The following is a 22,646-nucleotide window of genomic DNA, read 5'->3' on the forward strand; positions in this document are numbered from 1 at the left end:
GGTGAGAATGTCGATGACTTGGTTTGCTTGTAACTAATGTTAGATGAGAATATTGATGGCTTGGTTTATCGGTAGATGAGTTTTCGATGTGTATAATGAAATGTAATACATGTACAGTGTATATCGTTTAGTGAATGAAATGTGTACAGGAACTAGAAAACGGACGCGGATCTGATACAGGTGTTGCGAAGGAGTGGCTGTTGAGTCAGGACAAACGCAAGATCAGTATGAATTTGTCCTAAAAAATGTCTATATTGGTAGTCACTTTAGCTAGCCTGTGCTGCAAAAAGGCGGGTGAGTTTTAAGCTCACATGAGCTGCGGGTTTTTTTCCCCATAAAACTTGGCTGACTTGTATGTCAGTTGTTGCACTTTACTGGTTTTCAGTGAAACTTTTGATTTCAAGGGACATGCCTCGTTCCAAGGGGAGTTAAGTCAAAAATAGCAAGTAAAGAGAAGAATAAGGTGTTCGAAAAGTCTCAAAAGTACTGAACCAGGAAAACCGAGCCTTGTATGAAATCTTCCTTGTATGTTTAACCATAAGTTCTTGGATTTAGAATTGGGGATTTAGTTCTACATAAGAAAATTTTTATATGATCTTGTCAAGAACCCTCGAGATGCACTGTTGATCTGATACGCAAGGAGCATAACTCATGTAATGTTCAGTGCAAGTTGTTAACGCCACCCCTCTCGGCTCTTCCCTTTGAATAGGGTGGGAACACAAAAGAGGTTAAGAAGTTTGTATTGAACTGCATACAGGGATTTTTAAAATAATGTTTCTTTAACAACAGGGCTACAATATGCCAAATTGGTATTTAAACACCACGTATATTAAAATTGGTATACACAATGATTTCCATGATGAAAGCAAAATATTATACAGTCGACTTTAAAAACCTTCAAGAGCCATGAAAAGGCACAACAACTGCCCATTCAGTGTGAATTCAAATGTGCATATGCCATGACCTCCAAGCCTATGGTGGAGACGAAGGGTTTATATTACAAAGGAACAAACATGGAATCTTCGAAAACCACTATAGGTTACAATATGCTAAGCTTTCATTGAGCGCCCTTATGTAGTATAGATGCACCATGCCTCTCGGGGGGTTTCTAGGGGCCATAAGAAGTTTGACATGAGAATCGTCTTTTGAAAAGGACTTGTCAAATCAATATACAAGTATCCTCATATAGTGCAGATTCAAATTCTTCCACACCACAGTGCCTTGCTTCAACAACAATACAATGAACATTTTACATAAAAAGGATACAGTGTTTGTTCATCTGAGAATTTCTTGCTCGTATAGGAACGTTGCCAGCTCTAACTGAAGTCTCGCAGATACTGACCTCGCTATACCTGGTGCTTAAACCCCCGTGTCAGTGAGGGCATCGTGTCAACGCCCACCGTCTGTTTATCAGGTCATAGCCGACTTTTTCTGGAACATTCACTCCCTGTGCGCATTGTCTTGGGTTAGACGTGGCGCCGGGGTTGGGAATCGAACCCAGGGTCCCCCCGGTCGTGGCTGCAATAATGTCATCTCAGATTGGAAGGGGGGGGGGGGGGTAAACAAAATCGGAGAGAGAGAGCCCTACATTATTGCAGCTATCCCGGTCGCAAAGCGTCCTAAATCAATAGGATAAGAATATAAAGAGAAAATATCCAACAATCAAAGGCACACATAAGTGGCGGATTTAGAGGTGGCCTAGAACCCCCCCTTCACCACAATAACGTGTGTAAAACCGTGGATCCGCCACTGTATATTGTCATATTAATGTGTAAACATACAGTAACGTAGATTTCAGTTTGTTAATTACTCTGTAATAGCCCTGAATTGAATGTTTTGCACTGTAAGATATACCATTGTTAAGGTGAGCAATGTGGCCCACGGGCCTATAGGTTTTCTCTCAGATAAGTTAAACAATGTACATGGGCGGTCCCTAGTGTCTAAGACAATGTTAATCGTCCTTCCTCCTCCTCCTCTTCCTCCTCCTCCTCCTCCTCCAAACACAGTCCTGAGTTCGGAATTTTATTAATAAATTCACTCGATTGACCAAGCCATGGTCTATATAAGCAAGTGCATATATAGCTCATGGCTTGCATGGTCAATCGAGTGAATTTTATTGACTTTATTGGTAAAATTTCGAACTCCCGTGCGCCAACACTTACATCATTGCCAGCGGTGTTCCATAATTTTTATCTGTAATTAAAAGGTCCGTGTTCTATTCATAGACAGGACGTAGCTCTGACTCACGGTTTGTTTGTAAACATTACACATACCTGCCAGACTGGCGAGTACAACGCTGTACATCATGGTTTTAAATATATAGCTTGTTTTCATTGGTGCATATGTATCTTGCTTGTTAACGTGACTCAGATATATGCACACGTACATTATATATATATTTGAATTCAATAAAAATATATTTAAACGTTCAAATATTTTTCGAGAGAAGTTATAAGTACTTTGTATTTTCGTTGTGCAGTATTTCCAGTGTTTGTGACGGTGTAGCCTTTAGGTGTTGAGATTGTAGTACTTATGGTGTACTAATATAGATCACTTACTGACTGTGTAATACGGGTTTTATAATCAAAATAACGACTAAAATTGAACGTAAGGATGAAAACGTCCAAGTGTACCCAAAGGTCCTGCGAACATTGCCGGAACCGGTCAGATCCCCCGAGTTATTCCGAGGACGAATACGATTACTTGGCGAAAGGTTTGTGCACAAATATACTGTATAACTCTACACAAATCGTATCTAGGCGAATTCATAATATATCCATATCAAACATGTTTAGGGAAATTTGACAACCAACTCGTAATTGGTAATTTACAAGTATGAAAAAATATGATGTCAGGTTGTTGTTGTTTTTTTCATTATGACATTTAAGAGAGATAGACAAAACAACATTGTTGGATAAGATACTTAAGGGTCTTTTTTGCTAGGAACGGCTCAATTCATTAAGTTTGATTACCATTACAATTAAGTGATTGATTTTCGACAAAGATAATATATTCATACAATTAATTACACATTGTATGAGATTTGTGCAGAGGAAATCTCGAACCGACAAAACTGATATTTAAAAAAAAAAAACAAAAACAAAAAACGGAAGAGGAATTAAGGGAGAAGTGAGCGCACCTGTGTGCCCCCTCCCCTACTTTTAGATTCCGAAAAAAGGAACTACGTATGTAGGTTATTAATCCCGACTTTCTTATTCAAATGTAATGGAAATCCTGTTTTTCGATGCTATACATTTTATAATTGTTCAGTGTAATGGTTAAAATTATCCGATGTAATTCCTACTTATTTTATATTACAGTTGTTCTGATTGGTATATACGTATAATGTCCATCATTTTCTGTTACAGTTGTTCTGATTGGTATATAGGTATAATGCTTATCATTTTCTGTTACAGTTGTTCTGATTGGTATATAGGTATAATGCTTATCATTTTCTGTTACAGTTGTTCTGATTGGTATATAGGTATAATGCCTATCGTTTTCTGTTACAGTTCTGATTGGTATTTAGGTATAATGCCTATTATTTTCTGTTACAGTTGTTCTGATTGGTATTTAGGTATATAATGCTTATCATTTTCTGTTACAGTTGTTCTGATTGGTGATAGTGGTGTGGGTAAAAGTAACCTCCTGTCCAGATTCACCAGAAATCAGTTTAGTCTGGAGAGCAAAAGCACGATAGGGGTGGAGTTTGCCACCAGGTATACTTACGTTGACGTCACGAGTAATAGTTGTAAATTTATATGTAGACCTACATTATTCAGTCTGACAGAGAGAGAGAGAGAGAGAGAGAGAGAGAGAGAGAGAGAGAGAAATAGAGAGAGAGAGATTTATAAGGTTTAGTGTGATTTAAAAAAAACAACTTCGTTATTCAATAAAACAAATTCATATTGTACGACTCTATATTAAAAAAAAAGTGATAGGTACCATGTATTTATCCCCACAACCAAGACGTCAGTATTAGCAAATAAGATTATCCACACTTATATTACACTCTGCACACGGTACTGTAGTGATCGTCATTGTGATAACTGATATTGATTACGTCATTTCCGTTTTCAGGAGTGTGCACGTGGACGGTAAGACGCTGAAGGCTCAGATATGGGACACTGCGGGACAGGATCGATACAGAGCCATTACTAACGCGTAAGTACTACACTACGCAGTGGCGGATCCAGTGGGAAAGGGGGTTCAGGGTCCCCCCCCCTTTTTTTGGGGGGGGGGGTCAGAAAATTTTGCTTTAAAAAAAGATAAAATAACGTATTTTGAGGGTGGAACCACCACCCCCTCTCTTGAAAACCAAAATTATTGGTAGAACCCCCCCCCCACTTTTTTTAAATGCCTGGATCTGCCCCTGCTACGACATAGATCGATATAATTAAGCGGACGTTTATGGTCATATATCAATGGCATTTTGTCTTCTCAATTTTTTTTTTCATCTCCTCGATATAAAGATTTTTTGCATGATTTCCGACATAAATTAAAAATCTATATTATGGTAATACAAACATACTTTGTATATCGACCTGGTTAGCTCAGTAGTTGGATCATCTAACTAGTAATGCAAAGGACCGGGTTCGATCTCCAATGTAATGCATAAAAGCTGCCAGTCCATTCTTGCCAATTCACCCGATTTTGTCGGGATACACCCTATTTCCGACCCGTGACCCGATTAATTTATGACAAAGCGGGTCATACCTTTTACCCGATTTTCGCCAAACCCGAAAATCTCCCGATTTTGTAAATGAGTTTGCGCAATTCCAAAAGCCCGGCTGGATCTACGTAAACAATGCCGATTGCAGGTTTAGTTATCAAAACCGGTGTTAACGACTTTGACAAATGGAGCCGAGTTTGAAGTCATTATATTGTGTAAAATAGTTTTCACTAGGAAGAGATCCTGACGCGCAAACAAACAAAAAAGAACCCGATCTACGGTACCTACCAACAAATCTGGGAAAACCACACGAGCACCCAATGTCTTCCGGATTATGGGGGGGAAAATAGAATAAAAAGGATAATCAAAACTATGAATCCTCCGTAAAATCTCCTTTGAAGTCGTTTTCACTTTGCTGATATCGCCACATGTACATGTATGTTTGAAAACCATCCTAAGGCCTACTAAGTTTAAAATCATCATTCAGTAATTATTGTAATTGTAATTAAAAGATTTATATAACGCCCTATCAACATTAGTTCTCTAAAGCGCTTTACAAATGTGAAAGAAAAGATAATATAAAATCGATGTGCACATACATGTAAATAAAATATTCATAGTGTCAGAATTAAAATGCATAAATATTATTATTAATATATAGAGATATGATATGATTACCCTAATAACATATGAAACAATTTAAAACAATCCTTAGGAATAATTAAATACATAAAAAGGACATAGGCATAATAACAAACAGCAGGGTTGTTTTTTGTTTTTTTTTGGTTGTTGTACGTTTAAAGCTATCGTGGACTCTTTTTCTATCTATTTGCTTTACGTCCCTTCGAGAATTTTTCACTCATCGCCAGCTGTAGGTGAAGTACCCGACATTTAGACCTATGCTTAGCGCTCAGAGTCATAGCAGTGAGGGTTCTTTATCGTGCCAACGCCTGCCGCGACACGGGACCTCCATTTTTAAGGTCATATCCAAAAGACCCGTGATTCTCACTTCTAAATGCCGAGCGTTTGGTGAAGGAGCAATAATCACTACCTATATGTAGGTTTGACGCGATCATGGACCAAATGGGACAGGAAATCACGACCTCCCGGTCACGAAGCGAACCCTAGCTAGATCGGTCGTGATAACCGTTTCTCAACTTGCATGCATACGTAATTATATAACTTTAGACTGAAAATTTTGATCTTTAAACAATATATGCTGCATGCGATTCTCAATGTTTAACGATAATTTAAAAAAAAAATGATTACACAAAGGTTGTATGTAATATTGCAGATACTACAGAAAAGCTGTGGGCGTGGTGATGGTCTATGACATCACTAAGCGCTTAACCTTCGACAACTTAGAAAAGTGGCTAAAGGAAGTGCGTGATTTCACTGATGACGACGTAATTCTAATTTTGGTGGGGAACAAAACAGATCTACGCCATTTACGTGCAGTGACGTCATCGGAGGCTCGGCTATATGCTGGTAAGTTTCCTAAGAAAAAACTTAGCCGTCATATTTATAAAGGTACATGTCTAACGTGTTTCATACCGATTGTTAGGCCGTTCTTGACACACTGATTCTGACTACGGATAACTCCGTTTACCTTATCAAGATATAGGGCTCACGGCGGTCACGGTCGACAGAGGATACTTACTCCTCCTAGGAACCTAACCCCACTTCTGATGTATCCAGGGGTCCGTGTTTGCCAAACGCTTTATTTTGTATTCCTAATTGAAGTTCTGCGATTGATCACCGTTCGTTATCTTCACCTTTCATATGATTTCAAAATATGCCTAAAACTTATGAAGACAGAAATATATTTCTGAAAGGTGAAGAAAACGAATTGCTCAATCCCACAATTCTTATAAGGAATGCAAAGTAATAATGATAATAATAAGTAATAATACCATATTTATATAGCACCCTTTTCATACACTATATACCCTCAAAGGTGCTTTACAATGCAAAGTAAAGAGTTGGGCAAAATTTTCTTCTAATGCACATAAAATACATTACTAAACTTGTGTCATTTCAGAGAAGAACAAGATGTCGTTTATTGAAACCTCAGCCTTAGACTGCTGCAACGTAGAGACAGCGTTTCAGACCGTTCTAACAGGTAATTCTGGAATTTCTATTCTAACAAATAATAAGTTTCCATCCTTATTTTACATTTATTTGTTTTCAACACCCTCTTCAATTTCTAATTTAGAGTTGTTTTTACTTCGTGAAAAGTGCATTATTATTCTTTCTCCAGAAATATACTCCTTGGTGTCACAGAAAGATCTCAGAGACAATTCGGGAGGTTTCAATCTTATTGACGATATCCAGACATTTGAAGTCACACAAAATGGAAAGGAAGAAGAAGGGAAAAAGAAGTGTTGTGTTATTATGTGATTCTTTTGTATCAACGTCATCATCACCGTCGGCAGTCATCATCGTCATCTTCAACGTCATCATCATCTTCATTGTCATCTTCATCATCATTATTACATTTGTATCATCACCGTCATCATCATTATTATTATTTCGTCATCATCATCGTCGTCATGATTTTCATCATGATCATTATCATCGATAGCAGAAGCGATTTTTCGATGTATAATTGTACCTACTTCAATTTACTTTGAAATGAAATAGTATGCGTTGTTGGCGAGATCCCCGCATAGTTCTAGGCAGTATGTCAGTGGTTGTGTCAGTCAGACTTAAAGGTTCGTGCTTTGAATAAATGAGATTTTGTTCGTTGAATTGATGTACAATGTCAAAGTTCATGCCCAGCACTCGTTACTTGTCTGTTATATTTTGTACTCGTATTTCCTACTGATGATGCACGTGTGTGTAGCGTTTTTGCTCGATATACACATGTATATATGTGTGTTGTTGTTGTTTTAGATGTGATACTTGCACTTTATACAAATTTATACACGTGTGTATGTTTGTGTATGTTTGTGTGCGTTTGTGTAAGACCTGTCGTTGGGTCGAATGCTGATTGACATGTTTTATACTAAAATAAATATTATCCTGTTCTAACTGTTTTTGTTGCGGATTACTCTGTTCACCCTGATCAAGATATATATAGCGCTCACGGCGAGTGTGACGGTCGACAGGAGACGATTACTCCTCCTAGGCACCCGTACCCACCTCTGGTATATCCAGGAGTCCGTGTTTGCCCAACTCTTAATTTTGTTTTACGTTTTGTATTTGTTCATTATCTTCACTTGACTGTGCATCAAGTGTATTTATTGCTGAATGAACAATAATTTGGTTAAATAAATTGAAAAGGTTCTAATACCAAGTGCTTCTTTTTTTTTCTTTTGTCATTTTCCCATTGAAATGTATATGCAAATGTCATCAAATAGCTTAGTATGGTGCCAATGGGGTTTTATATACGTTCACCATCTACTCAATCCACAGGGGCTAAACCCGTTTGGGTCTTATGGTATCACAGAGTTCGGACCCTAACGGGCTTAGCCCTTGTGACTCAAGACATTTCAACACACAAACAGGTCCACATGCATAAAATTTCAGGGTTTTTATTTTGATACAATATGTAGCCAAGCGACAAGACTGTACCAGTTTCCTTATTTTATTATAAACCAAAAGGCAAACAGTGATTTAAAAAGAACATATATAACAATAAAAATCATAGTAGCAAAAATTCCTATGGTAACCAATGACTAGCTAAAGTGTAAATTTATGTGTATTAGCTTTCCTAAATCGTACTAGAGCCTCCGACTTTTTACTGATGTATATTGATTTTTACTGATGTATATTGTGCGTTAAATGGGTAAGTTGTATGTAACATTATTTTCCTTATCGGCGGATCTAGAAGAGGTGGTTACAGGGGTTATATATCCCTTTTTTAATTTTTTTACCATGAATTAAAAACACAACTATCTGCACTTTCATCACGGTCTCAGCATATCCCCCCCCCCTCCTGCATTAGGACATCATAAACAAGGTTTTCGTTCGGCTTCTAAAAAGGAATATCATGCAATAAACGGGAGTGCTAAAATTTATGCCGCTTTTCAATCATCATATCTTTGTTAGTCAATAGCTTTAAAAAATCTTTACTGTGAACAGAATCTGTCTAGATGTTTTGTATGGAATGTAAACTTTTTTGTTTTTTTTGAAAAGCGCAATTTTTCGATGAAGTTCAAAACATGTATGACACAAAGTTGTAATCGCTGCAAATTTCCATTCCATTCCAAAAATGTGAAAACTATAACCCGTGGTTTGCGAGAGTCGTTTTTTCATCAGGAATAATTTTGATCGGGATCGACATTCTGAAAATAGTGGCGAGGATATTCGGATGAGATGTTGACAATCTTGCAGGTTGTTCTGAATGTTCATAAACACCAAAACAGGTACATTTACTGCTTAAATCCATGTTGCAATATTTTGTATTGTTTCTTAGTTTGATAAAATAAAACTATATTGTTCAATTTGTTGTCAAACTCGCTGTGATAAGTTTGACAAATACTGTAAACACAAGCCGTGTAACGGTGTATATACACTTTAAACTGTTAAACGTATCCTACAATATTTATTAACTAATGCAAACATTAAAACATTAGTAACACATATAAAGCACAAACATAGTCCCCAAATCAGGCACAAAAACAATAGACATAATTAATTATTAATAATTATTATGACAAGACAATAAGCAGTTTAAACAGCTGAAGTTAGTTCTAACTCGAAGGCATTATTCCGACTGTCAGATCAGGGAATTCCCACACACACACACACACACACACACACACACACACACACACACATATATATATACCTCCCGTGAACTGTGACTAATCAGAATACCCTACCCGACTACACTCGTCCCTGCAGCTTTCGAAATTGGTTTTAAAGGGAAAGGCAACCATAACCACATATTTGCTTTTATGAATAAAGTATCACTGACAGTCTTTAACAACAAAAACCCTGCTGAACAATTAAATCAATATTAATCTATCATGTATTTTAAATTACCCACCGCTAAGAGAGTGGCCATTGAAGTTTAATTTATGACGTTACACCGTCTATTCTGGTTTATTTCATCAAAAGCAGTACTGTAAATATGACAAGTCTCGAACAGTTAAGTTTGGAGCCGTATAGATTTGAGCCCATTCTTTCGCAAGAAGAAATTGAGAAAAGAAGACGTTCAGTTGAGTCGCAGACAAGGCAGACGGTAAACGTTCTTCATACAAATGTCTTGAACCTCAACTTGTCATTATGCAAATGATGGATCCACAGTTTACGTAGTCTTTTCTTTTCAAATGACTTGGTTGGGAATTTCGAGAAAAACAACAACCTTTTTTCACATCTCCCATTCGCATTAGCGTAATTAACTGCTTGACAGGAAGGCATCGATCAACCTATTTATTCGTAAGATCTACCACATGCACATCTTTGCTGATCTCACAGGTGCTTCGGTTCAGGACATGAGTTGATTTGATTAATATTTTTGTTGAAAATATTTCTAATGCATTATTTGGAGGAAGGGGTGGGGTGGGGGGGTCTTGAACCCAAGCACCTGTTGATGATCTTAGAATCTCATCAAAACCAGAACAGACGGTGTGACGTCAAAATTATCGATTTTTGTGGTCTTGAATACAAAAGAGTTGCACATCATGGCAGCCTCTTTAAGTCACAGGAATTTCAATTTTTGACATTTTCAAATTAGTACTGAAGCTTATCTAGGCCATATACCAACAAATTTTATGATAAATCTTTATCATATGATTAATCCTATCATTTATCATGTAAAAATCTTTTGGGTTGCCTTTCCCTTTAAACTTGGTATAGACCAAGGGTCTATGCCAAAACAATATGACATAGACCTCATCGAATGGGCAAAGGCTGCAACATTGAAAATAATTTTTTTTCATTTACTTGTAATGTACTTATAGAAAGCATATTTTCTTTCCATTTCCATAACATATTTTCTTTCCATTTCCATAACAATATCCTTCTTTCCCCTTAATATTTATCAGACATCAACTGACCATGTAGGGTCCTTTGGGATAACTTCATTGCTTTATCTGGACAATTGGCATAGACAATTTGGTCTATCTCAATTACAATTGGCATAGACCAGTGTTATTTGACATAGACTCGGTCTATCGGTCGGTGGTTAATTTCGAACACTGTCCCTGTGTTATAAGTTCAACACATATGGGATTTTGGATTGATTCTTTAAGCACGAGTAAGGTCGCACACAAATTGAAAGCCAACTTTTATCATTCAAGCAAACTGTTGAAAGTTTCTCCAACACTGTCTAAGATTTTTGAGAACATCACTGCACTTAAATGTTCATCACATCTCTAGGAAATAAGAATATAAAAGAGGGGATGTAGCATATTCCATCACTCATCACTATTCTGAAACTGAATGCCTGTTTTAAAGATATTTGTTAATAAAATCACAACATGTGAAATTTACATTAACATTAGACCATTATAAACAAATCTACAGAAAATTTGTCCGATCTATAGTGAGGTGAATATTTCAAGATTGATTTGAAAATAAAGTGACTAAGTAAAGTGAATTAATACAGCTCTACATATTTAACACTTGCCTCGATCCACTACTGTATAGCGGTTTTTTTTTCCGCAGGGTTATAATTTTGGCTTATTTTAGCAGTTAGATAGCTTTGCGCCAAAATTTCACTCGCCAAATATGCCCCCAATTGCGACTTCATTACGTGAAAGAGACAACTCTTCCCTGTCCGCCAAAATTTATTCCGCTAAAATTATTAGTGTACCTTTGAGCCAGCAAATCGCCAAATTTTAGACCCGTGGAATAAACCCTCTATATGGCACTTAAACAAATTAGACTATAGGAAATACCTCTAATGAATAAACAGTATTTGATGTAAAAGATTTATGCATATTCAGATATTAAGTGATAAAGTTGTCTCAAGCTATGAAATAATGAGAACAAATAACAGTACTGGGTGTTGTATGTAACTTACTTTGGACAAGAATGTTACATACTTCCACCCTTGGAAAAGTCTTATTTTTAGAAAAAAGTATGAATTTAATTACTAAAACACTACTTCACTTGGAAAAGCTTATGTTTTGATAGTATATTACTGGACAGATGAATGCTGTAACAACATGAAAACATTATGTCAATATCAAGTGAAATATACAGGGTTACGAATGTCCCACTTTTTAACCTGATTTTGTCGATGAATAAACCTATTAAATGATATTACAACAGCTTACAAGTATGAGTGCAAGGTATCAGGTGATGATAAACATCAAAATGTCGTGTCAAACCATAAACATGAACAATACTACTTAACTTGTTCCAGTACAACATATATAAAGGGTTTGACAAGATATTATTTACAATTTCCCCTTAGTGAATTCTTGCCCATATAGTTGAGAAAACCTAAATGCATGATTATGATGCCTATGAAGCTATCTACCAAAATTGTGAAATTCATGGCTCCTGGGTCAGAGTTTAGACCTTAGATGTCTAGCTGCAACCCACCTTCCCACCTGAGAATATGTCCCAGTCTTGCCTGACGAGAAGGTTTTAATCATTTTACCTGTTGTCATACGCGTATGTAATATGTATAGGTTTATTTAGCATCTGTGTTTGGGAATAGGCCTGGAATATATAAATTGCACATGTTTTAGGCCACTATTAAATAATTGTTTGTTGGACGTTTGCCTACCCTACCCCTTTGATGATGGGTAGGTAGGTAGGCTTTTTTTTTTTGGTCAGAATTAATTTTTTTTTTCGTGCATTAAATATTGTTCTCCCACATACGTCAGTGCTGTTGGAATTTTTTGTACATCGTCTACATATATCTGTATATTTTGTTTGCTATATTATATCTCTTCATTAGCTAAGTTCTTTGTCATTAATGAAATATGCTTTTAAATGTACATATGTGCCAGCCTTATCATATTCAGCTCTATCATGTTTATATATCTGGTTTTGTATATTACATCACTATTCATCAGTACACCACTTTGCACCACTTTATAAATAAGAATTAGTTTTGCTTTGCACTTTTGTATTGTTCTGTGTATGCACCCTTTAGTTCTTAGTCATCCTCTGCTTTATGCTAGTAGGCATGCAGTGTTATATATTCCATTGAACATGTCTGACACATGGAACTAGTGTGACAACTGTTTAATGTAGATTTGAAATTTCTAAATGAAATATATAAGTACTGCTCAGTAACATAAAAGCATGATGAGTGGATTCTATTTCAAAGTTTTTCTTGGGTATAAAATGTAAAGTAGCAGTCTAAAACATTGAAAACAATATGGATTTTGTATCTTTTTTTCAAATTCTAAGAAAGGCTTTGAAATAAATGTTAGATGCATTTCTGCATGAACTATTAACCAGACACTGCAAGCATCGTGTAACCTGGGGGTTCCAACTAGCATAGAATCTGTTATAATGGCTTGGTTTTAGAAAATAAATTTAACAGATATGTACTTCGACATGTGCTCTATGTTGTGTCTACGTTCGTCAGCCGCAGTTGAATCCGTGTCAAACTCAAGCAGTCTATTGGCTTTGCTTCGTTCCTTTGAGTTTTTAAACTCTATATTTATGCATAAAGTTGCGTACGATTTTGTCCTCTTCAGGTCGGACATTTTGAAACAAACCATCAAGGAAGCACTTGAAGCAAAGCAAGGTGACTGTCAAGCGCTTTACTGACTCGGACGGCTAAAATCCGGCTCGAAGTCGGTTCTGTTCCACACCGGACAATAACCAAAAAAAAAAAAACATCGCTGTTGGACCAATAAATTTTTTTGGGTCGGCAACCTTTTGAGAGGGTCGGGCGGCTAATGCCCAACAAACAATTTTTTAATAGTGGCCTTAAAGACATCCAGATTGAATGTACAAAAATTGTGAAACAGGCGCAAACATTTCAATTTCAGGTTGAATGAAATAAAATAGAGCAGTGAATCAATGAAAGTTGAATAATCATGGTGGCATATTCCATGGCGATACAATTTTTTTTACATTTTCTTCTTTTCATTCCGAAGTTAAAAAATTCATTTGTTTTTATTCCAACATGTTAGTAAGTAATTGAGCTAATAAGTAAGTTGTCTTACCTGAGCATTCATTTTAAAATCGATCATTATCATTTCTTTCTCAACCTTTTTTTTATGCCCTGCCATGAATTTGGCTGGGACATAATGCCATATAGTGTTTGTCATGTCCGTCCCTCAGTCCGTCCTTCTGTCCATCCTTCTGTCACTGTGACACACTTAGCGTTTAACTCTGTGTTTATCTCAGTTTCAAAGAAACTGTTCAAGATATTTTCATCAAACGTTGCATGCTGATACATATTGGTATCATCTATTCAACTGTATCAATAGTTTTTTACCTTGACATTTCCTTTGACCTTGACCTCACTTTTCCATATTTGGTGTTTAGCTCAATTTTAAAGCAACTATTGACAATATTTTAATGAAAAATCTTACACTGAGACATGTATATTAGTTGTAGCTATTCAACTGTGACATTATTTTATGACAATGACCTTCCCTGTGACCTTGACCTTACTATTTCCTATTTTGGTGTTTACCTCAGTTTCAAAGCAGTTAATAGAATTATTTGTGTCCCTTTCTGAACATGACCAGGACATACAGTAGAGGAGGGGATTTACAAGTCCAAGTGGTGTTTGTCATGTAATTTTATAATATACATGTATGTAAATGAGGACCTACATTCCATGCGAGTATAATCTCTTGTTGGAGGTAATTTTAAATAATGATAACCTTTCTATTGATGGCAAGGTAACATTTAACTATTGCAAAATTGCTATTTATCTTTTCATAGAAATTTTCTTAAAATTTTGATAAATTTGAACAAAATTCAGAATAAAATGAATATGTTGAATAGTTTAAAGATAAAAAACATTTTGAAAAAAAAGGTGACATTTTTTGTTAATTAGAACACTTCACTTTGCCATAGAAATAATGCATTTTATTGATTTAGTTTGATAAGGGAGAGTTTTAGAGAGATTTTCTTTCTCTTTTTTTTTTTTCATGTGGTTGTAAACAACTGAGATTTAACTGTATTAAAGGTTTTAGAGTTAATAACAATCGACAAGTGTTTCAAAGGTTCTCTTTAATTGTATACATTTCTGAACACAACTCAGATTTACCTGTATAAAGGCTAGCACCACACCAGACGAAGTTCACTAAAGGTGTAAACCCAGATACTGTCACAACAAGGGGAATTCCCTATTGTAAAACACTGCATTTCTCTTCTAATTCATGATCAGGTGAATGCAGAAGTGTTCAGCAACTTTCTCTTTCCATTGAAAAGCTATAATTTATTTTTAATTGAAGAAGATATTTCCCCTTGAATCGCACCTATGGTTTAAAGAAAAAAGGGTTCAGAATCTTATTTTTTCCACAAAATGAAAAATTTCAACCTATTTTGAATTGTGAATGGGGCAGAATATCAGGCCATGAGAAGGTATCAATAATCCATGTTTTTTTTTAGCTTACTTGAGCCAAAGACCCAATAATGTGAGTGTTTCTGATCAAAACGTTTCGTTGTTGTAAAATTTTCATAATTTCATCGTCTTCTTCAGAACCATTTCGCCAATTTCAACTAAACTTGGCATAAAGCATCCTGGGGTGAAGGGGATTCAAGTTTGTTCAAATGATGTGCAATGCCCTTCTCCAAGGGAGATAATCATAGCAAAATAGTGATGATACACTGACAAATTTTAAATATATTCTTCTCCAGAACCAGCAGGCTAATTTCAATTAAATTTGGTACAAATTATCCTTAGGTGAAGGGGATTCAAGTTTTTCAAATGAAGGTCAGTCACAAAAATGCAACAATAAGGTGGAGTCATTTAAAAATCTTCTCAAGAACCACTGGGCCAGAAATTTACTTGGAAGCTTCCTGACATTGTGTAGATTTAAGTTTGTTAAATTCATGGCCCCTGGGAGTAAAGTGGGGCCACAATAAGAAATCAAAGTTTTTACATGAAAATATATAGGAAACAAGTCTTTATAAATCTTCTTCTCAAGAACCACTAGTCCAGACAAGTTCGAATTTACATGGCAGCTTTCTGACATAGTGCAGATTTATGTTTGTAAAAATTTTGGCCCACGGAGTAGGTTGGGGCCACAATAGGGGATCAAAATTTTACATGCAAATATTTAGATATGGGCCAAGGTGACTCATGGGTCCCTTATTTTCATATTGCATTACAAATGTCACATTGGGCAGAGTATTCATGTCCTATGGATATTTTTCTTGTTAATATCAAGAATGTTGCCATTATATTGAAAACATTTTTTGTTTAAACTAACCCCAGGAAGAACCAGATGTTGAAAGAAGTCAGAACATGCAGGCCATGCCTTTAATAACCGTTCGCAAAGCATGCAAGCCACGCCTCTAAGTGGTCAGCATTTTATGCGAAGTATTCCATGCAAACTGTTCACCGTTCTGTGCAGACTGTTCACCGTTCCGTGCAGACCATTTGCCTTTCTGTGCAAGACTGGTTTCGTACCGTTCCATGCAAGTTGTTCCTTATAATGGAAACCCCACAATGAAATTGATAGTTGGACGAGAGGCTTCACTAAGACTTCTTTTGATAAAACTGGCGACTCCTCTAATTCTTTTGATGTTGAATCGTAAGTTTTATTTGTAAAGGTCTACAATATTGACAAAACTACTGAGCTTTGGGAGTATATTGCTTTGTTTGTGAAGCTCAGTAGTATTTTTTTTTTACATTTACCTTTATTAGCTAGGTCACCTGAGTCACTCATTTCTCATATTGTCGTTGGTCTTTGTCCGTCATCGTGTGTTGTTTATTAACATTTTGCATTTTTAAATTCTTCATGATCTTCTCTACTCCCAAACAACCGGTAAGTGAGAATGTTTCCCAGTTTACTTTCGGAAGAGTGGTGGTCTCTTCCCAGGTACATTGTATCTGGGTTCTCTCTTCCACCAATAAAAACTGGGCGCCACCAGATAAATGAAAAATTGTTGAGTGTGGCGGAAAACAGTCAAACAATCAAGTAATCTACTCCCAAACATGTGCCATATAGTAAAGGTATAATAAATCTTAGAAAATCTTTTTTACTCCCAGATGTCCATGAAGATCTCTACCTAAATTGTGAAAATCAAGACCCCTGGGTTAGGGGTTCAGGCCCTAGGTTGGGCCACAATAGCTCTGCTGAAAATGTATTAAATCTGAGGAAATTTTCTTCTTTACTCTCAAACATGTGTGAGGAAAAACTAAATGCATGGTTATGAATCCATGAGGCTCACTACCTAAATATTTATAATTAAGACCCCTGGATTTGTTATTTCGGTCTTAGGATGGGGCCAATATGGCTCTCTAGTGAAAATGTATTAGATCTTAGAAAAATCTTCTCTACTCTCAAGCATCATGGATGGGGACAAAAACTGCAGAAATGCAAACTTTCCATAATTCTTTTCTCGCTACCCCTCCACATGTATTAGAAAAACCAAATACATGGTTATGATGTCCTTGAAGCTCTCTGCCTAAATTGTGAAATCCATTACATCTGGGTTAGAGATTCGTGCCCAAGGGTTGGGTCAATATGGCCATATAGTGAGAGATCTTAAATCTTACAGACGTTTCTCTCCCTCCACATATGTATTAGAAAAACTAACTGCATAGTTTTGTTGACACATGCCCATGTGGCCCTCTACCTAAGTTGCGAAAAATCATGGCACCTGGGTGAAAGGTTTAAGTCCAAAAGTGGACTAATTCTGGCAATATCCACTTTAAATACATTATATCTTAGAGAAAAGCATTTTCTTGACTTCAACAATAATGGAAGATAAACTGAATGCTTGGTTTTGATGTTGACGAAGCTGTAATCTACATGCGCTGCCAGGTGAGAGGTGAAGATAACAAACCGTGATCAATGTCATAACTCCTATAAGCAATACAAAATAAAGAGTTGGGCAAACACGGACCCCTGGATATATCAAAGGTGGGATCAGGTGCCTAGGAGGAGTAAGCTTCCCTGCCGACCAGGGGTTCAGACTTGGGGCGAAACCAATATGGCAAAGTTTATATGGGATGATGTATTAAATCTGTAGAAAATCTTTTTTATATACTTCTGCAGAAATCTCCTTTATGTTCTCTTTCGCTTTGCTCAGCCGAACATAAAATATTTCCTGTTCTATCATCAAAATAAAATAAAACACAAAGATATATTTAGGTGGCGACAGTGTTAGCTAATTTTATTCACATATGTACAAAATAGCACGCGATTCTTTCAATCCACAGAAGGCAACCCGGAATTAAAGCTTCAATTGGCAATGCATGTCTTCTGAAGGGAAACCAGGATTTCCGAACGCTAACTTGAAAAAGTATTTGAAAAGAAAACTCATTCACAAAAATAAATACGGTTTCGAAAGAAACTTGCTGGTTGTAGCTAAATTGTCGAATGATATTCAAAATTCGAACACGAATTTAAATACCCTGATGGACAAATAACTGCGAATAATAAAGTAGTACCCAATAAAATTACAATGTAACAATACGCTCAATAAAGAATTGCAAACTGCTGACAGTACAAAATCATTCAGGTAGAACCATGAAAAAACTAAATCAACGAATTAAAAACATAATGCAATTTTTATTTTATTTGAAAAACGAATAGAAATATATTTCGTCTTGTGTATTGAGACAATTTTTAGCTCTTCTGAGCCGAAGGCTCAAAGAGCTAATGCTATGGCCATTTGTGCGGTGTGCGTAAACTTTTTAGAAAAAGGGCTATAACTCAAGAACCCCTTGGCCAATTTTTTTCAAATTTGTTACAGGGTATCATTGGCCCAAGGGCTTTCATACATACTAAATAGAGGGATGTGACCCTTTAACAATGGGAGATAATCAGGAAGATACAAACAAAAGTAGTGGTTGCTAAAAAATCTTCTTCTCAAGAACCACTGGGCAGATTATCACCAGACTTACACATAAGGATGAGGATATGTTGTAGATTAAAAATTGTTCAAGGCATTACCCTGGGGCAAAGGGCGTGGTCTCAAGGTCACTTCAAAGTTGACCTAAATTAAATTTTTTTTTAAATTCCTTAAATCTTAGATATTTTAGTCATTATAAGGACTAGGATCATCAAATTTTGACAGTTGATGCATCTTAGGACCTTGTGTCAAGTTGTCTCAAAAGTAGGTCACAGTGACCTACTTTTTGAATTTTGCAGTTATTTATTTTAAAATTAATTTTGATGCATATCTTGGACACTTTGAAGCCTATGATCATCAAAACTTGTCAGTTGGTGGATCATGGGACCTTGAAATGCGTCAACTGAAAAATAGGTCACCGTGACCTACTTTCTGAATTTTATGGCTTATCATTTATAGATATATTTTAAGTTGTTATTTCAAATACCGAAAGGTTTAGAATCATCAAATCTTGTAAGTTGATGCATCTTGAGGCCTTGAAATATATTTATAAAAAAGTAGGTCACAGTGACCTACTTTTTGAATTTTGCAGATATTCAAATTTCACATTTCCAATTTTAGATGCATATTTTGGGCACTGTAAAACCTAGGATCATCAAACTTTGTCAGTTGATGCGTCTTCAGTCTTCGGTTTGTGTCAACCAAAAAGTAGGTCACCGTGACCTACTTTTGGTATTTGACAGCTAAATTACTATATTTCAGACACTATTTGACCTACAATCATCAAACTTTGACAGTTGATGCATCTTGAGTCTGCGGAGTGTGTCGACCAAAAAGTAGGTCACCTTGACCTCCTTTTGGAATTTGACGGCTATATTTATATATTTCAGATACTATTTGACCTACAGTCATCAAACTTTTTCAGTTGTTGGGTCTTGCATGTTTGAAGGGTGTTGACGAAAAAGTAGGTCACCTTGACCTACTTTTGGAATTGGACGGCTATATTTATATATTTCAGATACTATTTGACCTACAGTCATCAAACTTTGTCAGTTGATGGGTCTTGCATGTTTGGAGTTCGCTGACCAAAAAGTAGGTCACCATGACCTACGATTGGAATTTGACAGCTATATTTCAATATTCAGATACTAATTGGCTTAAAATCATCAAACTTTGTCAGTTGATATTTCTTGGGTTCTCAAAATGTGTAAACCAAAAAGTAGGTCATATTGACCTACTGTTTTTTGAATTTTTAGGATTTAACTAAAGATTTAGAATACTAAGAGGTTAAGAATAGAAATGGTGGGGTTGTACAATTTATCAGAAGAGCAATTCTAGGCCCTTGGGCCTCTTGTTTTGTGCATAATGATAATGACAATATCCACGACCTTTATGGTCAGGTTGGTTGAAACTTGGGAATGGGGGCTAATTTGGCCACTGAGTACATGATGCTTTTATGCTTTGTAAATCTTTTGTTCTGCCTCCTGTTCTATTTAGTGATTTGCTGAAAACTGTTACAATGATATTTTGAACAACTTGAGTGTTTATGTTGCAAATTACACGCCAGTGTCTTGTACATGTATTTGTGGCAGTCAAATTCAAAACCTGAGTAACTGTTGAAGCAAGTAATGAAACAAGATACCCATGGGCCACATTACTCACGTGAGTCAGATTGGGCCATGTTTAAAGGTTCCCCCATATGCATGTAACACTTGTACATTATAATGCTGTGCCCCACTTCCTAATGACGTGTAGATCACAATTCAAACAATAATAAAGATGATGAAATTGCGTTATTAAACTAAAGTATTGTGATTTCCGAGTTAAATCTGATTATTTTAATCATTTATTTTCGAAATGCACCCGTGACAATAGGCCTAGTCGTCAACGATGCACATAACGTATCATAATTGGTCTAATCCAAAAATAGACGATAACTGCACTGAATAGTCAGATTACATAGGTTGCATTTGTTGAGATTTAAGATTATTGTTTTATATGGTTAGATCCATTCACTGAATCATACACCAACTTCAGATTATGTCGTCTTATGTTGCAGAAATCCAATCAACCCACTGAAAGAGACAGATCAGTTTCATACATATGTTTCGATACCAGGGAACGCAACTGTAACACAATATTGCAGGAGATCCATGTCTTGCTGAAGAAAATTTGGATGGCAACATTGGATTTGCTTAAATAGGAATGAAAATAGCCCTCTTCAGATGGCTGTCTATTAATGTACAACACCAGTGGACAAAGCTCTCCTAGCTCAGAAGAGTGCATCAACTCCATCAGAAGTAAAACATCAAGTTTTAGGTTGGATATGTCTTCTTAACATTCAAAACTAGCGCAAATAGAAAATATTATGGATGTAATGAATCTCTAGATTCTACCTGTGTAATAGAAAATTTACAAAAGTGTACAATAATGCATGGAAGTGATAAACTTGGTGATCAGAACAAAGATTTACAGAAAAATATGCCCGAACGTACCGGTGAGAAACTTAATCAATGTGATGTCTGCGGGAAAACTTTTAAACGGACAGGGGAATTAGAAATACACATGAGGACACACAATGGTGACAAACCTTATGGATGTGATGTCTGTGGGAAGACATTCAGTCAGACAGGATCTTTACAGAGACACATTAGGGCACATACTGGTAATAGACCTTTTAAATGCGATGTCTGTGGGAAGACATTCAGTCAGGCAGGAGGATTGCATATACACATGAGGACTCACACTGGTGATAGGCCTTATAAATGTGAAGTCTGTGGAAAGGCATTTGTTGAGAAAGGAACCTTACAGAAACACATTAGGACACATACTGGTGATAAACCTTATAAATGTGATGTTTGTGGGAATTCTTTCAAACAGGCAGGGGCATTACATACACACATGAGGACACACACTAAACGTTATGATAACAAATGCAGTATTTGTGAAAAGGCATTTAGTCAGACAGGATCATTACGGAGACACATGAGAACACATACTGGTGATAAACCTTATGAATGTGATGATTGTGGAAAGGCATTCAGTTGGGCAGGGGAGTTAAAGATACACGTGAGAACACATACTGGTGAGAAACCTTATAAATGTGATGTCTGTGGGAAGACATTCAGTCAGGCAGGAACTTTACAGATACATACGAGGACGCATAATGGTGAGAAACCTTATGAATGCGATTTCTGTGGGAAGGCATTTAGTCAGACAGGAACATTACAGACACACATAAGGACACATACTGGTGATAAACCTTACAAATGTGATGTCTGTTGGAAGGCATTCAATCATGCAGGAGACTTGCAGAAACACACAAGAACACATACAAGTGATAAACCTTATAAATGTGATGTTTGCGGTAATGCATACAGTAGGACAGGGTATTTACAGATACACAAAAGGACCCATACTGGCGAGAAACCTTATAAGTGTGATGTCTGTGGGAAGGCATTTTATGAGAAAGGAACCTTACAGAAACACTTGAGGATACATACTGGTGACAAACCTTATAAATGTGATGTCTGTGGGAAGGCGTTCATTCAGACGGGACACGTAAAGTCACACATGAGGACACATACTGACGATAAAGCTTATAAATTTGATTTTCTCCAATAAAATGGGTTATGAGAGATACACACTAACTTTTCTTCTCTTACTTGGCCTTTGGGCAAGTAAACTCGAAGTTTGATAACTTGTCCTAATGAAAAACTTAGTTATCCGAAATACTTTAGACTCTAATGAGCCTGTCAACCAGTGACTCTAATTATCTCTCTCTGTCAAATGGTGATACAGTACGATCTACTAGAATGGGCCTTCGCTATAATCTGACGATTTGGTAAAGAAAACAGCAATATATGAAGTTGGACTTTACGTTCTAATATTTGATATTTATCAAGCTTAACACAATTATTATAATGATTACATTTCCTACTTATCTAGATAATCACTTTCCCCATCAGGCAAGTGTTTATTGAGTTTTACTTCTACGTGGTATAAATGAAATGTGAATTCTAAAGAATTCTGAATATGTTTAGTAAATTTGAAATCGAAAAACATT

General features: G+C 36.3%; 2 protein-coding genes across 3 annotated transcripts; both read left to right on the top strand.

Moving 5' to 3' along the window:
• The first annotated feature begins 2,351 nt into the window (after nt 1-2,351).
• LOC125662772 (ras-related protein Rab-11A) lies at nt 2,352-7,706 on the top strand. The gene is made up of 6 exons (XM_048895125.2): nt 2,352-2,713; nt 3,608-3,719; nt 4,081-4,164; nt 5,967-6,160; nt 6,714-6,794; nt 6,933-7,706. Exons 1-6 carry the CDS (start codon nt 2,614-2,616, stop codon nt 7,070-7,072), a joined length of 711 nt encoding a protein of 236 aa, XP_048751082.1. The 5' UTR covers nt 2,352-2,613; the 3' UTR covers nt 7,073-7,706.
• Nucleotides 7,707-7,850: 144 nt separating this feature from the next.
• Nucleotides 7,851-22,222, top strand: LOC125662756 (zinc finger protein ZFP2-like). Of its 2 annotated transcripts, none has more exons than XM_056147351.1 (2): nt 7,851-9,078; nt 20,587-22,222. In XM_056147351.1, exon 2 carries the CDS (start codon nt 21,011-21,013, stop codon nt 22,202-22,204), a length of 1,194 nt encoding a protein of 397 aa, XP_056003326.1. In that variant the 5' UTR covers nt 7,851-9,078; nt 20,587-21,010; the 3' UTR covers nt 22,205-22,222. The 2 variants fall into 2 exon arrangements, with proteins under 2 accessions (XP_056003326.1, XP_048751055.2); XM_048895098.2 differs by having other exon boundaries at nt 7,851-9,042; nt 20,640-22,222.
• Nucleotides 22,223-22,646: the final 424 nt, after the last annotated feature.

This window comes from Ostrea edulis, chromosome 8 (assembly GCF_947568905.1).
Source record: "Ostrea edulis chromosome 8, xbOstEdul1.1, whole genome shotgun sequence".
In the NCBI taxonomy this organism is placed as follows: Eukaryota; Metazoa; Mollusca; class Bivalvia; order Ostreida; family Ostreidae; genus Ostrea; species Ostrea edulis.

What these genes read in the sequence shown, in the direction of transcription:
- LOC125662772 (XM_048895125.2), top strand. Translation starts at nt 2,614, where the DNA reads ATGAAAACGTCCAAGTGTACCCAAAGGTCCTGCGAACATTGCCGGAAC. An exon ending in ATACGATTACTTGGCGAAAG is followed by an intron (nt 2,714 to 3,607) that starts GTTTGTGCACAA and finishes TTTCTGTTACAG; the next exon opens with TTGTTCTGATTGGTGATAGT. An exon ending in TACAGAGCCATTACTAACGC is followed by an intron (nt 4,165 to 5,966) that starts GTAAGTACTACA and finishes GTAATATTGCAG; the next exon opens with ATACTACAGAAAAGCTGTGG.
- LOC125662756 (XM_056147351.1), top strand. Translation starts at nt 21,011, where the DNA reads ATGCATGGAAGTGATAAACTTGGTGATCAGAACAAAGATTTACAGAAA.